Source organism: Nilaparvata lugens, chromosome 8, assembly GCF_014356525.2.
Source record: "Nilaparvata lugens isolate BPH chromosome 8, ASM1435652v1, whole genome shotgun sequence".
Classification (NCBI taxonomy): Eukaryota; Metazoa; Arthropoda; class Insecta; order Hemiptera; family Delphacidae; genus Nilaparvata; species Nilaparvata lugens.
The window spans coordinates 48,909,930-48,927,995 of record NC_052511.1 but is presented as its reverse complement, the minus strand read 5'-3'; the positions used below and the strand labels follow the sequence as shown (position 1 = coordinate 48,927,995).

The 18,066-nt window shown below is 36.4% G+C and overlaps 1 protein-coding gene across 2 annotated transcripts; it reads right to left on the bottom strand.

The window, feature by feature from the left end:
• Window positions 1–236: 236 nt before the first annotated feature.
• Window positions 237–17,698, bottom strand: LOC111052310 (40S ribosomal protein S9). Of its 2 annotated transcripts, XR_005572103.1 has the most exons (6): window positions 17,369–17,510; window positions 15,821–16,060; window positions 13,232–13,350; window positions 5,188–5,255; window positions 3,412–3,645; window positions 241–455 (listed from the first exon to the last, which is right to left on the bottom strand). XR_005572103.1 is itself a non-coding variant. In XM_039434993.1 (5 exons), exons 2-5 carry the CDS (start codon window positions 16,041–16,043, stop codon window positions 284–286), a joined length of 582 nt encoding a protein of 193 aa, XP_039290927.1. In that variant the 5' UTR covers window positions 16,044–16,060; window positions 17,369–17,698; the 3' UTR covers window positions 237–283. The 2 variants fall into 2 exon arrangements, 1 of the variants encoding a protein (XP_039290927.1); XM_039434993.1 differs by lacking the exon at window positions 3,412–3,645 and having other exon boundaries at window positions 237–455; window positions 17,369–17,698.
• Window positions 17,699–18,066: the final 368 nt, after the last annotated feature.

Sequence of the window (18,066 nt, the reverse complement as noted above, 5' to 3'; positions counted from 1 at the left end):
TTTTGAGCATGTGTTTCCAAATGGTGACGTCGCGGAGACTAGAATCGACTGGTCTGAGTGTCACCATTTGGAAACACATGCTCTCCACTAGAGTCGAGTCTCTTCTCGTTCTGAGTCGAGCCTAAATGGTCACCTATCACGATGTATACAGTGATCAACATCTTGAAACTCCTCTATTCATTTTGAAACAGCCTCGACAGATACAGATAAGGATACTTGAAAAACAAAACACAATCTACAAATTCATAACCATTTAATGATCATGAATCACGAGGTGCACAGCTTAATCTTCCTCGTCATCCTGAGCGGCGCCTCCAGTTCCCTTCTTCGAGTTCTTCCTCTTGACGCGACCGGGTCGGCCACCGCCGAACGGCGACTTCAGCGAGAAGTCAATGTGCTTCTGCGAGTCCAGGCGCACCACAAAGCTTGGAATGTTAACCACCTGTTTGCGCACTCTGTAACACACAACCGACAAACGTTACAAACACAAGTCGATGTTTCTAAACGTTACAATGAATGAAAAAGTCACGATCAACAGAGAATGTGTAAACCCCTATTGCACACAATGATTCATCAATATAAAATGTGAAGAGCCAGTTACACACACATCGATATTTGGCACACTCTAACTGATGCCCGGTTGCAGAGTCGTTACATAAAATCAAACATAGCTATGTGAGACATAGTTTAAATCACTCACATAAATGGTTGGTCGTTGCACAGTCGTTTGCGGAAGCCCATTTAGCTATATCTCGAATTAGTATCACACATAGGTCACACTGCAACTCTATTCACTTTTTCCGTACACGCCTCTATCCAACCAATGTCTTGGCATCGGGCAAAGTTTCGATCGACATTACTGTGAACAAACCTAAACGACTTCACATAAAATTGATGAACCATATGGCGAATCTTGGCTTTTGGCGAGATTTCTCACCATATTTAGCGATAATATTTCGAATGGTTTTTAAAAAACATCTCTAAAAAAAAGCTATCACAACCTCTAAGATGCATTTGGCGAGTGTAGATATTGGATTTAACAGCACGACTTTGGGCCCATAACTTAAATGACAGTTTTTAGCTATTGGAGACATAAATAAGCTTTTTTTGATGACTCTGCAACGAAATCATGTGTTTAATTGGAGGTTTCTAGTTTTATGTGATCTATAGTTTACTTTGATATCTGTGCAACGAAAAGTGGAGTTATGGCTTCATAAATAAGTTAAATGCCTGATTTTAACTTCATGTGACGACTCTGCAACCGGGCACGAATCAATTAAATATTAAGATGAGAGCAGCATCGTAGGCCCTCGTCCACGTCTGCTTGTATTTGCTATCGGAACTCAGTCTATAGTGCGGTCCACGTTATAATGACAGTATTTATTCAACTTTGGTTTTGCTATCTTGGTTTATCATTCGACAAAGCCGGTGGTACTATCCTTTTCTAGGTCCACAACGATGCCAATTATGTTTTTGACAGTGTAGAAATATAATTAATGCAGAGAATCGGATCGCTATTCTTCTATCTTTATTCACTGCCATTATAACGTGGACCTCACTATAGTTACACACACATCGATTTTTGTAAGTACGATTTTTTCCGTCCTTATAAATTGTACCAGATTGAATGGAACTTGACCCTTTATAATGGAGACAGTTACACTGTGAGGTATTTATGAAATCGATGTGTGTGAAACTAGCCTATCGATAAAACATGCATGATACTGTAACAAGCAGGGCATGCATGTTTATCATCAGCGAGAGGCTTCTAACATAGAATAAACAAACCATTGAAAAAATACAATTTATAGCCTAATGATAGAAAAATGATTCAACCTCAAATAGAGGAGCGAAGAAAAAAACAACAAACCATAAAGGTGCGTACAGACTTTCGCTCTGCTCCGCAATCGAACGTCACTCGAGCAGATCGATTGATGATCGACCGGGGAGCAAGAGAAGAGCTAACATCTCCCGTAACGTTCATGATCGGAGCGATTGCAGAGCGAGTGTGGAGCAAGCGTGGAGCGTGTTGGATGCGCGTATATCTGTACGCACCTTTAGAGATACAAAGTCCTAGCATCCAAAAATTTTCTTGAAGCCTTTCGCTGTGATGATTCATCGTAGCATTTCGACTGTGTGTCATACATGTTTTACCGTTAGTGGCCAGCCTAACTGACTTCAGTTTCAATCTAATAGACGGGCCTACGTCCATAGACAACCACACTACACTCTTATTACAATATTTCATTAATTCAGTTAGGGTGTGTTGCATCAGTGTGCGTCAGGCGTCCAGAGTTCAAGAACATCCTTTAGAGTATAAATATACGGATATCTTAAAAATATATCTTTATCCTCCTATAGTGAGGTCCACGTTATAATGGCAGTGTGTGATTTGCAATGGTGTTGCTATCCTTGTCTATCGTTCAACAAAGCAGATGGTGCTATCTCTTTCACGCATTGCGATGTTACCAAATCGTTCATCAATGTAGAAATTCAACTAATTGACAAAATATTTTATCTCAATCATCAAAATTTATTATTACATCTTTAAAAAATATATATTTTCTTGACAAATAAAATATGATTAACTATTTTCAGCAATAATGGACAGTTAAATTCATCAGATAAACTAGTATCAGCTGTTTGGGTGGCAAGGCTGAGATCTGGCAACTCTTTTCTCTTATCTTCCTACACTGCCATTATAACGTGGGCCTCACTATAAGACCGCTCACTCTCTGGGTGCACACAACTTTTATGCCTAGTCCACACTATCGTCCAGTCGCTGGCCAAGGCCAGCTGGCCAGCTTGGCCACGTTGGTCTTACCATGTGACCATTTGCGGATGCTCGTCTGGCCACTCGCCTTCACTCGAGAAAAATCGGAGCAAAGGCAAGCGACGACCAGTCAAGGCGAGCGCTGGCTGGCAAACCACCCATCCACACTCTAGCGCTCGTCGTCATTGGGCGACAGTGTGGACGCGACATTGCTAGTATCACAGGAGACTCGCAATTCAATAATTTTGAATCAAAAGACATGTATCTTTGGCGTATAGCAAGCAATCCAACACACATTGCCTACAAAATAACAAAGATTGTTTCAATGTTGCCTCTGGAGATTGAAAAATGATGCTTAATAAGGCAAAATCTCTAGCAAATGAGGCTCAAATTCAACATGAAAACAACAACAACAGCCATTGTCGACAATATGGATATAACATTAGAGTACAATCAACGATAATTGCAAAAATAATAAATAAAAATAGAAATACAAATCTCAGTAACCTACCCTTTTTGAATTATTCCATCAAATTCAAATAAAAAATTCAAATTCACCTTAGTGTATCTCTAGTAGCATTCTGTTTCAATTATGCATTGAATCATCATAGACTTGTGAAATGTTCAAATAAATTCACCTTGGTGCATTTCTAGTCACACTTGCAGTGACACCAGGCGTTGAGACGAGTACAACTCAATCTCAAGTGGCCTGACAGAATATTCAAAGATTTGACCTCACTTTCAAGGTCAAACACGATACCAGAGTGAGTTGGTTTTGGTTGGTACAGACGTTGAGATTGGCACGCCAATCTACCAGTGGTCTGACAGAATAGGTACAATTTCTACCAAAAGTTAGCTCTCCAATCAATCACCTGTGTCAGGAATAAGACAACCATCAACAAATAAATAATTGTTTACTGAATAAAGTGTTTACGAGTTTGTGTTTCTTGAATAGTTCCAAATTTTCTCAAATCACTCAATATTATTTGAGTGGTTATTGAGTGTAATATTTCCAATTAATTTACCAATTTAAGCCATCTAAATTCAAAATTTAGTTTTAATGTTTATATGGACTAAAATTTTATAAAAATTGTACACGTGAAATTACAACCTTATCTTGGACTTTGTCACCTATAAATTTGGGAGAAAAATAGCACAAGGACTACCTTATTATTTTATCTTTAAATGTTATTACATTAGTGTCATTTGCATTGTAAATAAATAAATAAAAATAAAACTACTCATAGAAATAAGACTCAGTAGAAATTACAAGTAATCTTTCTTTATCCGGGGCTACAGCCCTAGGTGAGCTCCGGCCTCCTTCAAAACACGCCTCCATTCTTCCCTGTTCATGGCTCTTTCCTTCCATCCTCTCACCCCCATCTTTCTCAGGTCATCCATCACTTGGTCCACCCACCTGTTCCTTGGCCTACCTTTCTTTCGTCTGCTGTGCAACTTGCTATTAAAAACTATCTTCGGCATTCTAGCCTCACTCATCCTCATCACATGCCCCCCCAACCACCGTATTCTTTGAATTACAAGTAATAGGCAATCAATTTCTGAAGGTAAAATCCAGTAAAATTGAGCATTAGGTACCATAAACTAACAGTTTTCAAGAGGAGTTTTTAGAATCGACAGGGCAGGAAGCTCTCCGGTTGGCTGAGCCCCTGAGAAAACGCTTAATGTGGTCTGGCTCTAAAGGTCTTCACACACGTAGCTGTCTTATCTCCCAATGATAAAGCTACGCTACGCTGGTTTGAACGGGACAGATGCGTAGCGTGGATTTAACATCGGCAGATAGGACGGCTCGTTCAAACAAATATTGTTCAAGGATCTATTATGAGATACTATTCTAGTATATATTTGCATTATTAATAGGCTATTGATAGCCAACCCAGGATGGTTTTCAAGAAACGTTTATAAATATGACCTCAAGTAGCCTACCTTACCAATTCAAATTCATCAAAGCAAGAACGTTAAAGGCAATTTTCAAAGTGAAATTTTAAATAGAAAAGTCAAAATATATTAACATGTAAAACTAGAATTCAACATTATTAACCTTTCTTGAAAGTTTACCAAGTTACTATGCTAGCTTCACTGATAAAAATCTCCATGAAGATAAGTTTCAATTTAACTTTAGTTATAAATATTTGAAAGTATTTGGGTTCGAGATTATCTTCAAGATTTAGGGTCAGCTTCACAAAAATCCAAACGAGTTCAACCACTTGTAAAACAAAGTTTGATTTTTTCAAGATCATTGTTTGGTTGTAAGATAACAATCGTTTTTATTTCTCTGCACCGGTTGTTATTCAAGAAGGACAAACCTTCTTCAACAAAAAGCCTCGATCAAGAAAACCTTCAAACATTAGTTATGAGGAAAAAATAATTAAATTTATAAAAGCAGAGTCACCAACCTGATATGTCTTTGTCTGATGAGGACACGGGCGTGATGGATGGACTTGGCCAAACCGAGTTTGTACACCTGAAAATAAAACGAAAAATATTTGAAATGTGACAAGAATTGTGATGAATAGCTTTAAAATCGCGAATTATTCCCGATAGGGTAATGCAGTATTGATTCAATGTTAGTTGGATTCAACAAGTAGCCCTACCCAAGTTGTTAATCAACTTATTCAAGGCTTCCAGTGTGTGTTTTAGTTTCTAGTTCTAGAATTTTTCTTTTATTTGTGATCAATAATTTATTGACTGTAATTGATTATGTAGATTCTAATATGTATATTGACAAAGCAGAAATTCTCTACATACTGTAAATGTGATGTAAAGAATGTATTGCTAATAAAGAATTTGAATATAAGATACTAAGGCCCGGTTGCACAAAATCCAGTTAAATTTCAACTGTAATTTATCTCACGAGAACCAATCAGAAAAGGCCTTTGTGATAAAGACTAATCATTTAATTAATCACGATTAAAATTCAACCAGCTTTTGAGTAACCGACACAAATTGTAATATAACCTATCCAAAATCATTTTCTATAGTGAGATCACTTCATCAAACCGTTAGCATGGATTGAGTCTCAGGGCCAAGCCACACAAAGCGTTTCTTTTCAGGCGAGTCGGCAGGGCAGAAAGCTCTCAGATTGGCTGATTGGGTTGGAGTTCGGGAATCAGCTGATAAGTCAATTTGAGAACTTCCTGCGCTGCCGACTCGCCTGAAAAAACTGCAGTGTGGCTTGGCCCTTACTACTGGATGACATCAGTCTATAAGAAAATATTGACAGAATACAAACAAAACACTTCACTTTTGAACAATAAATTACGACATAGCAGTCAGGTATTCATATAAATAAAAGCTATTAGCTTCTATAGTGAGGTCCACGTTATAATGACAGTGGATAACGATAGAAGAATAGCGATGCCGATTCTCTGCATTGATTAATCCTATTTCTACACTGTCAAAAACATAATTGGCACCGTTTTGGACCTAGAAAAGGATAGTACCACCGGCTTTGTCGAATGATAGACAAGGATAGCAAAACCAAAGTTGATCAAATACTGTCATTATAACGTGGACCTCACTATACTCACATTAGTGTAGCGCTTTCGGACACTAGGCCCTTCATCAACACTGGCTGTCACTTCCGTTGCTTACTAACCATATGTATTCAACAACGGAAGTGACGGCCAGTGTTGATGAAGGGCCTAGTGTCCGAAAGCGCTACACTAATGTGAATAGAAGCTAATAGCTTTTATTTATAAATACCTGACTGCTATGTCGTAATTAATTTTAATTGTTCAAAAGCGATTATTTAACAAGCAGTTCGTAATGGAATCAAACATTGAAGAAAACACTTCAATTAAAAAAAACACACCAAGCATTTACTCCAAATTTACCTGTCACAGTATTTTCGTACCAAAATATTCAACAAATTAGAACACCTGATCGATAGATACTGTGGTTGATTTTCACAGTTTAAGAACGCCACAAAAAGCAATAGTTAATCTTTTATGGAGCTGGACTGTGATGAGAGATTCACTTACAACTTATTTATTAAATCAATGTGTTGATTAAGGAGTGGTCTGGTGAAATTCACTGATGACAGCATTTGTTAAAAGGAAAGCATCAATGTCTCATCAACAAATAATTCTGATCCAATGGGGCCCGGTTGCGCAAAAGCCGGTTAAATTTTAATTTCTCAAGAACCGATCAGAGAAGGCCTTTTTTATAGGACAGCTTCTCTGATTGGTTCTCGTGGAATTAATCACGATCAAAATTTAACCGGCTTTTGTGCAACTGACACTGAATGTTTCCAATGAATTAGTTTCCTACAAGAGTGGCTATACCATAGCCACCTCTTATACAGAGGTTTATGTATTAAGGTGCGCACAGAACCGATCAGAGAAGGCCTTTTTTATAGGACAGCTTCTCTGATTGGTTCTCGTGGAATTAATCACGATCAAAATTTAACCGGCTTTTGTGCAACTGACACTGAATGTTTCCAATGAATTAGTTTCCTACAAGAGTGGCTATACCATAGCCACCTCTAATACAGAGGTGTATGTATTAAGGTGCGCACAGAACCGATCAGAGAAGGCCTTTTTTATAGGACAGCTTCTCTGATTGGTTCTTGTGGAATTAATCACGATCAAAATTTAACCGGCTTTTGTGCAACCGGCACTGAATGTTTCCAATGAATTAGTTTCCTACAAGAGTGAGGTATATCATAGCCACCTCTAATACAGAGGTTTATGTATTAAGGTGCATACAGATATACACGCCGCGAACATGACCAATTCACTTTTAATCAGCTGATGGCAAGCTTTTTATATCTATATCTTATACAGTTTCTGTAAAAATACAGATATAGTCAGCTGATTAAAAGTGAATTGCTCATGTTCGCGGCGCGTATATATGTACGCACCTTTAGAGGTGGCTATGCCTATACACACCTGAAATGAAATAGTATTCAATTCTTTCAAAGTTTTCAATCAAAGCAATTATTGTTCAGTAGTTGGCGGCTACCATAAATGAGATAATATTCAAGTATTTCAACGTTTTCAAAGCAATTGTTCAGTAGTTTTGTATCTAGATACTCCGACACAGAGCAATAAGATCGATAGCTACTGTAGTTAATTTCCACAGTGTAAGAACGCCACATCAAACATTCAAATTATTTCGCATGGAGCTGGACTGTGTTGAAGAAGTTCACAGGAGGCGGATTGGAAATAGTTCTCATTTGATACTTCAACAAATCAATATGCTAACAGAACTGAAGCTCAAAATATGAGAAAAACATATGAAATCACCTTTACTCTTCAACAACACCTATACTTAGTCCAAAATCCTATAAGTCCAAAATCATAAATTTGATAGAACTCATCCTAGAAAGTGTTACAGCAATGTCGGATCTCAATGTTCCTAAATATCGACACCAAGATCGATAGATTGCTGTGGTTGATTTTCACAGTTTAAGAACGCCACAAAAAGCAATAGTTAATCTTTTATGGAGCTGGACTGTGATGAGAGATTCACTTACAACTTATTTATTAAATCAATGTGTTGATTAAGGAGTGGTCTGGTGAAATTCACTGATGACAGCATTTGTTAAAAGGAAAGCATCAATGTCTCATCAACAAATAATTCTGATCCAATGGGGCCCGGTTGCGCAAAAGCCGGTTAAATTTTATCCGTTGTTAATTTCTCAAGAACCGATCAGAGAAGGCCTTTTTTATAGGACAGCTTCTCTGATTGGTTCTCGTGGAATTAATCACGATCAAAATTTAACCGGCTTTTGTGCAACTGACACTGAATGTTTCCAATGAATTAGTTTCCTACAAGAGTGGCTATACCATAGCCACCTCTAATACAGAGGTGTATGTATTAAGGTGCGCACAGAACCGATCAGAGAAGGCCTTTTTTATAGGACAGCTTCTCTGATTGGTTCTCGTGGAATTAATCACGATAAAAATTCAACCGGCTTTTGTGCAACCGGCACTGAATGTTTCCAATGAATTAGTTTCCTACAAGAGTGAGCTATACCATAGCCACCTCTAATACAGAGGTTTATGTATTAAGGTGCGTACAGATATACGCGCCGCGAACATGAGCAATTCACTTTTAATCAGCTGATGCCAAGCTTTTTATATCTATATCTTATACAGTTTCTGTAAAAATACAGATATAGTCAGCTGATTAAAAGTGAATTGCTCATGTTCGCGGCGCGTATATATGTACGCACCTTTAGAGGTGGCTATGCCTATACACACCTGAAATGAAATAGTATTCAATTCTTTCAAAGTTTTCAATCAAAGCAATTATTGTTCAGTAGTTGGCGGCTACCATAAATGAGATAATATTAAAGTATTTCAACGTTTTCAAAGCAATTGTTCAGTAGTTTTGTATCTAGATACTCCGACACAGAGCAACAAGATCGATAGCTACTGTAGTTAATTTCCACAGTGTAAGAACGCCACATCAAACATTCAAATTATTTCGCATGGAGCTGGACTGTGTTGAAGAAGTTCACAGGAGGCGGATTGGAAATAGTTCTCATTTGATACTTCAACAAATCAATATGCTAACAGAACTGAAGCTCAAAATATGAGAAAAACATATGAAATCACCTTTACTCTTCAACAACACCTATACTTAGTCCAAAATCCTATAAGTCCAAAATCATAAATTTGATAGAACTCATCCTAGAAAGTGTTACAGCAATGTCGGATCTCAATGTTCCTAAATATCGACACCAAGATCGATAGATTGCTGTAGTTAATTTTCACAGTATAAGAACGCCACAAAAAGCATTTGTAAACTTTCATGGAGCTGGACTGTGGTGGTAGAAAATAATTATTGATGCAAGTGATTAATTATGCAAGTAATTATTGTGGTAGCAAATATAAAAGAAATACAGTAAACTATGAAACAAAGAGATAAAAATAGAAATTGATTGATGTAAATCAAATCTATTAGGGCGTATACGAGCAAACACGACGATATAACCAACCACCACAAATCAACAATATTCTTCACGTTTTACGACAGTAGAAAATTAATCTATAATTATTAATAAATGACCATTTGTTGCCAAGCCATGAATCGGTATTACAATTAAAGTCTGCAACCCGGGATTAAACAAGGTCTTTAATTTAGCCTTCACCGATTCGAGTAAAATATTAAAAATCTATTTTCTCATGCCCAGTGAGGCAAATAACAAACCAAACAATAGTTTCTTCACAGTTTGATTCATTTCTTTCAACCCTTCCATTACCATGTGGGAATTTGAGAAACACAATGTGTCATGAAGATTATTTTAATGCATCACAAATCATTTAAAGATTATCTAGATCATGAAATACGTTCTCGTTTGAATGTAAAATCAATGTCACCTTGCCATGAATCGGTATTACAATTCAAGTCTGCAACCCGGGATTATACAAGGTATTCAATTTAGCCTTCACCGATTCGAGTAAAATATTAAAAATGTATTTTCTCATGCCCAGTGAGGCAAATAATACAAAACAATCAAAATTGTAACCAATCTTAAAACTATACAAAATGTTAAAGTGTTCTAACTAAAAGTGCATCTTCGTCTTCGTTTATACGTAAAACTTCCGCAGTCGACGGCGACAAGCAATGTTGACATTCATATTGTCCACATTTCAAGTGTGCTAAAACATTGAATGAAAAAGACTAAGAAATTGTCAAAAAACACTTATTTATTAGTGTTTTTAACACGATTTATTGATAATTAGAAAGACCGGTTTCGGTTATTACACCATTGTCAATCTCTGATAAACTAAAACTAAATACAAGAGCAGCAGAATTTATACTAGTAGGCGAGTACTGCTATTGGTCGAGGGCATGAACGCCTGCCATTGGCCTAGCTAGACAGTCTCCTCCCACTCAACGGTGTGACAAAATGGCGGCTTAAGCAACAGAATCGCCATGATAATAAAATTTACTTTCAGTACAAAATAAGAACCAAGAAAACAAGTGTGAAAGATAATAAAACAAATATGTGAATGGAAAAACTATTGACTAATGTATGCTTACAATTTTATGATAAAACTGAATTCGTAGTGTTGTATTGGTTGAAATGAATATGGTCATTTAAACTATAATGGGAATTTTCCTTAATTACTCTTGTTATTTCTAAAGCCTCTAGAATATTCAAAGATCTGCCTTTGTTATAAACATGCAGAAACTTTACATTCTCCTTAACTGTGAACTTGTGATTATTTCTTATCAAATGTTCTGCAAAGTTAGATTCCCCATTTTGTTTATTCCAATCTCTGATGTGTTCTTTAATTCTACTTTTAAAACTTCTATAGATCAATAGATCTACTTCCAGTCAATAGATCAATCAGTTTGTAAGTCGATTTATCAACATCAATAGATCTAACAAAATATAAATCTACATCAATGGATCAAACATAAAACAAGAATTCTTCAATAATTATGTCACCTTGCCATGAATCGGTAATACAATCCAAGTCTGTAATCCGGGATTATACAAGGTATTCAATATAGCCTTCACCGATTCGAGTAAAATATTAAAAATATATTTTCTCATGCCCAGTGAGGCAAATAATACAAAACAAACTAATTGTAACAAATTTAAAAAGTATACTTTAAAGTAAAGTTTAAAAGTAATCTAAATCAAGTTAAAATTAGGATTAAAGTATAACTTGAAAAGAAACTAAAAACAGCACATAACTACTCTAAGGCCTCTTTAAATTACGCCACGCTACGCTGAAATACGTAGACGTCCTATATCCCAATACATGAGCGTTCACAACAGCTTAGCGTAGCTTTCAATGTTGAGAGATTGGACGGCTACGACTTTCGAAGACGTATTTCGGCGTAGTGGAATGTGAAGAGACCTTTACAATTAATTCACAAACTCCAAGTCAATTGATCAACATCAATAGGTCCAACAATCAATAAAAATATAACATAAAATAAAAATCTTTCAATGATATTATTAATATGAACCATGTCAACTTGCCATGAATCGGTAATACAATTCAAGTCTGTAATCCGGGATTATACAAGGTATTAAATTTAGCCTGTACCGATTAGAGATAAATATTACATAGAACATAATATTCTCTCTTGCCCAGAGAGTGAGGCATAGTCGATCTAAGGATGGCCGTCCACTGGAACCGTTTTCGTCCGAACTATCATCGGCCGAAAACTACCGAACACGTCCGAACGATATCCCAACAAAGAAAGCTATAGATACCCGTCCATTGCAACAGGTTCATACGCCCGTGCACGGCCGTCTCCAGCCGATCAAGTTTTCGACCCGAATTGAATGGGATTTTCCGGCTCTATCCGTCCGAAGTTGAGCTGAGATAACATCATCCTAACCTCAAAATTGTTTCACAGTCTTGTCTGTTTTTGTTTTTTGAAATTATTTTTTATAAATATTTTTTATCATCTTAGTAGTGATACTTAGATCACTACTAGTGAAAGTCATTCTTCTGTGTGAGTTTACTCACAAAGATAATAAAAAAATATTATTCACTGTTCCATAGCCACATTATCTATGGAATACTGCTGTGGGACACTCTTCACACTGTGAGAGTATTCTTCTGCTGCAGAAGAAGGCAGTTCGGATATTGTCATCCAGTGGTCATCTGGAGCACTGTAGGCCACTCTTCGCCAAACTCTGGATTCTCACAGTTTTTAGCCAGTTTATCTTTGCTTCCCTGTTTGGTATTAGGAATACCAATCTGACAGTGAATTTGAGGGGGTTGCAGAGTGCCTACTCACTTCGAAATGCTCTCGACGTCAATGTTCCTCGATGTAGGCTAAGTAAGGCTTCAAACTGTTATCCGAATATCGCTATTAAAATGTTTAATATGCTACCTCCATCTGTGCGTCATTCAAGTGACAGTGAGTTAAGAGGGGACTCAAGTCCTGGCTGTGTGCCAGACCATACTACTCCTTGAGTGAATTTTTCAGGAGTCTATAGTTGACATTTAGCGGCCATCACCGTGTTTAGCCATCTATGCCATTATGTTCTATTTTTTGACGTGACAGTGTTGTCCAAAACTTTCGTGTGAAATTGTATATTGACGTGGTGACCTACCCAGCTCATCTGGCTGGTTAATGGTCCTACAAATAAAGATTGAACCAGCCAAACTACTGAAAGAACTAAACTGACGAAAACGGTACCAATGGACGACCGTGTTCGGTCGAATTAACGGCCGGCAGATTCGTCCGATCCAACGGCCGAACGGATCGGTTGAATGAGGTTCCAGTGTACGGTTACCCTTAAAATACACATTAATGCATAAAAAACGTGAAAACGTAAAAAATAACTTATTCATTCTTCTTCTTCTCAACCTTTTCCCACTGAGGTGGGGTCGGCGTTTCTGGTCAGCCTCTCCCAGGAGTCTTCCCGGTCATGGGCTTCGTTTGGTGTTATTCCCTTCTCTACAAGATATTAAGCGATTCAATTATTATTTGATTTCGAATTTTACTAACCTGAGTCTGGAGACGACGTTCAAGGAAATCTTCAATTTTCAAACCCAACACGTAATCGAGCTTCATTCTTCCTTCGTCCAACACTCCAATACGCACCAGACGACGCAACAGGGCGTTACCTAAAAGTTAATCAAATACATTATTTAAAAGAAATGTAGGTTACAAAAATACTTTGTATGAATACGAAAACGATGTAAGGAACTGAACTGAAATAATAAAGTTGACTGATTTCATGACTACCGACAAAATTCTTAAAACCAAATATAATTGGAAATATTCAGGAAATAATATTAGAGAGGATTTGCATCATTCACATGGAACTCGAGGGAGGGTCAACTTGGACGTGCCGCGCTGTCGCCTGTCAAGAGTGAAGGATAGTTTTCCAGTGTTGACTGTGCGCATGTTCAACTACCTGCCAGACTCAGTTAGGACGCGCCCTGTAAATCGGGCGCCCTGATTCAGGATCACATTGTCGCGGTGGCTCATTGGAAGGAGCTTCTACCAGTTGGAGGATTTCTTTAGTGAAAGCTTTGCTGGACTGTGATACTGCCCAAAGTTTGTGAATATTGTTTTTTAATTACTTGACACGATCGATCCAGAAAAACCTGGCCTTGATCACGACATTGTATATTTCAGCTGTGCTAATAGTGAAGTTGTGTTTCTTTTCTGGCTCAAAATTTTGCAAAACTATTCAACAATTTACAATTTGTTGAGATTTGAGTCGAATTCTTTTGTTTTTACTTTTTAAATATCAAAATTTAAAATGTTTAGTTTAGTCATTAGTTTTGAAGTGGAAATTGGACTTTTTGAAGTGAAATCATAACCTTATATTCTTTTTTGAAACTTTAATTTGTAAAAATTTGGGAGAAGACAGTTCTGGGCTATGCCTGTTGTCTTCTCCCAATCATATATTATAGTTATTATTCGTGAATGTCAATGAAATAAATAAGAAAACTAATTTCTTCCAAGTCTGTCTACAATATTGAGGAATTCATAAGTTCTAAATTATATCAAAGAAAGGAAGTAGAACAATTTAAAGATAGGAAGCAGACAATTAAATCTTCTTTCTTCATCAGTTTAACGGTGGTCAACAAGATATCTTTCTGAAGAGGTGTCAGAAAAATAATGTGTGTAATCATCATTGAAGAAAGTAGATTGTCAACATAAGTTTCAACCGAGTAGATTCGATATCGCCAAATTCACACTTTACAAAAACATAAAATGCTATGAATATCTGAGCCTAATTGTATCAACAATCAACTTTTATCAGTAACTAAATATCAACAAGGAATATTGATTCAGACAAGAAGTGTCAGAAAATATTAAATCATCATTGATGATTGCTAACTGGACTCCAGACACATGTCAACAGGATGGATAAAATAAAATGGTTATAGATATGAAATAAATCATAAACTTTCTTCTTCAGTGAGAAAAATTATCAACAAATAATTGTTCAGACAAGAAGTGTCAGAAAATTGGTTAATTCATCATTGAAGAAAGTTAAAGTATCTTATTGACCAAGCGGAGTGAGGTCTAAGATATTCAAGTCGATGCTTTACATTTCCCTTCTAGTTTATAAATATTTATGTATGTACGGCAAAACGAGGCAATAGATTTTTAAGAAATTTGATAAGTATAGCATTTTTTTGAATTGTGCGTCGACATTTAAAATGCAAAAAAACTAACATTGTTAAAATGAATTTTCTTCAAAATATTACTATATGAATCATGATTAATCAGCTGTTAAGTGGATTATTGGTTGCATGCAATTAATTACTCAAAGTAACATATAATATCTCGACATTTCTCTGCTTTCAATTCGGGCGGACTAATAAATTGACATTATGTCTTGCAGGAAACTATTTTTTGGTGCTTTGTTAACCTTAGACCAGTTATAGAATAGACACGGCTCATTGTATATTCATACTGAAAGTCGATAAATCCAACATCTACAGCCAAATCCGCCCATCTTGACGTCATGCATCGTAAAGAAATGATAGAAAACTTTTCTGAGTTTTTGTGTAAGTATTTGTGGTGTTCAACTTACATTGTTGTTGAACAATGTATTGTTGTTAGCTTGGTTGTGACGTCAAGATGGGTGGATTTGGCAGTAGATGTTGGCTTCAGAGGCTAGACTTCCCAGCGTGTCTATTCTATAACTGGTCTAAGTTGTTAACATTGTCGATACGCCAACACAATCAATTATCGATCAGCCCATTGGACGTTTTCACACAGATACCTCGCCGGTACAACAAGGAAAAATTTATTCTGATGGACAGTATTATGGAGAGATCCACGTTATAATGACAGTGGATTGAGATGGGAGAACAGCGTTGCCGATTCTCTGCCTTGATTAATTATCTTTCTACATTGTCAAAAACAGATTTGGCATCGTTGTGGAGCAAGAAAAGGTACCTACTTTGTCGAATAATAGACAAGGATAGCAACACCAAAGTTGATCAAATACTGTCATTATAACGTGGACCTCACTATAGAGGAGGCTAAGGTTTATTACTTTGTGACGTCACTGTTTACAGACCTACTAGTAAAAATGGTTAACTTTTTTATAGAATATCCAAAACTTACCTTCAAACAAACGTTTCTGGTCCTTCTCTTCCAGAGTCAACAGCTCACGAGCGGCCTTACGGATCTTGGCCAGGGCGTATTTGACTCTCCACACCTCGCGCTTGTTACGGAGTCCATACTCTCCGATGATCTTCAACTCCTGTTCGAGACGTGCCTTCTCGTAAGGACGACGCGGAGTCACGTACGTCTTACTAAACACGGACGGGATCCGCTTGTTCACCATTGTGATTCAATATATACCTGCAAAAACAGTAAATTTGAGGTTAGATTTTGGCAAGAAAAAATTTATGAAAGGTTTACAAGAAGTTGTAATAAAGTCAGGTTGTACAAGTATCAAATATAACCTACACAGGAATTATTCAGTGTAGAAATTTGTATCATCATGGTAAAATGTGATTCAATATATACAAACTTGCAAAAATAGGCGATTTTGAGGTCAGATTTTGGCGAGAAAGATTGTAAGAAAGGTTTTCAAGATAGTGGTTGTTGTGAAGTCAGTACAAGTAGGCTATCGAATATAACCTACACAGAAATTATTCAGTTTAGTAATGTGTATCATCATGAAAAATTACAATCTCAGGGTTAGAATTAAGAAAATATTCATCACATTGTGGCCAATAATTATTCAAAGGTAAAATGGTGGCTTTGAATTATTGTGGCCAATAATTAAAATGATTAAAGGCAGAACAACAGGCTCGTGCCCAAAACTGGGTTTTGAAGATTGTCCAGAATTTTACATAATTTAAAAATTGTACCGTAGGCTAAATGTAAGTTAACAAAAACAGACGATTCTGAAGTTATATTTTGTTGGACAAGATTTAGAAGAAGGTTTGAAAACTGTGGTAATAAATATAAGAGTATAAGAATATAAAAAACTGAGATATAACTAATAGAACTTGTTCAACACAATAGCTACTCTTTTAGTTCGGTATTCATATAATAAAATTCATGAATTTTGTATAATTTGAAAATAAGTTATGACCATACGGATAGTACGTTTTATTTCAATTAGTAACTAGATTACTTTCATTTTAAACATAAATCTGCCATGCAGAGCTTTAAAATGTAAACGTGAACACGAGGTAAAAACATCAAGAATGCTATTACTGAAATTAGGATAACGGTATTGAGAAATTTAATACAAAATACAAATGACTAATTACTTAAAATGTATATCAAGTAATGCAAAACCGGATTAAATGTTCTTGAATACAAAAAGTTCTAGCAAACCGTATCTAGTTGCTAGGTTAGAACAGCTAAATAATATTCAAGGTGTAGATTTGGTTTCAAAAAAACTATAATTTTAAATGTGGTTAAAATGTATTTGAAATAGAATTGAATGTTTAAATCATCAAAGCCTCGATTATCTAGTAAAAACTAATAGCTTGATTTTCAAAAGTTCCACGTGGAGAAAAACAGTATGCTACTTTTAATTTTATAATTTGAATGAAATCTAGAATATCAACAAATGTTTTAATTGAAAAGATTTTAGATAAATTGATAAGTAAGGAAATATTGAAATGTCATCATGAAAATGTTAATAATTACCTGAAAACTAGAAAATAGACGCCTCGCCTTCACGAGTCCACCATTGGAGAAACACGACCAAAGAAAGAATGAACGAAGAAGGAAGTCTGATGGAGTTGATCATGGAGCCGGATATTCAATGACGTAGGCAAAGACTGACCAACATAAAAATTACATATCTGAATTAATTCAAACATTATTCAATAAAACAAGATAGAATATGGTTAAAATGAATAATTTGTTATTCTGATCAAATAAATTAGGGAATTACATATTATTCCAACAGCTCTATTGAGTACAGTAAACTCTGCCACCATTACTGCCCTCTCATAAGCGGGAGTTTTCAAATGCAACTAATTCGGTCTTGGCTCGGAGAAGGAGTAGATTACTGGTGATAATTATCATAAAACTTTATTTACTAGACCAAACCCATAAAGCCAATTTATACCATGGTCTGTTCCATAGCCACATCAACTATCGGATTGCACTTTGGGGGAATGCAAGTGGATGTCACAGAATTCTCCTCCTACAGAAGAAAGTGATTCGTATAATAACATCATCACCATACTTGGAGCATTGTCGCCCGCTGTTCAGGAGGCTGGGAATACTCACTGTCTTCAGTCAATATGTGCTGAACACCCTTGTACTTCTGAAAGGCCAACTTCACACACTCCAAGCAAGAGGCCAGATACACAACTATTCAACTAGAGGGAGAGACA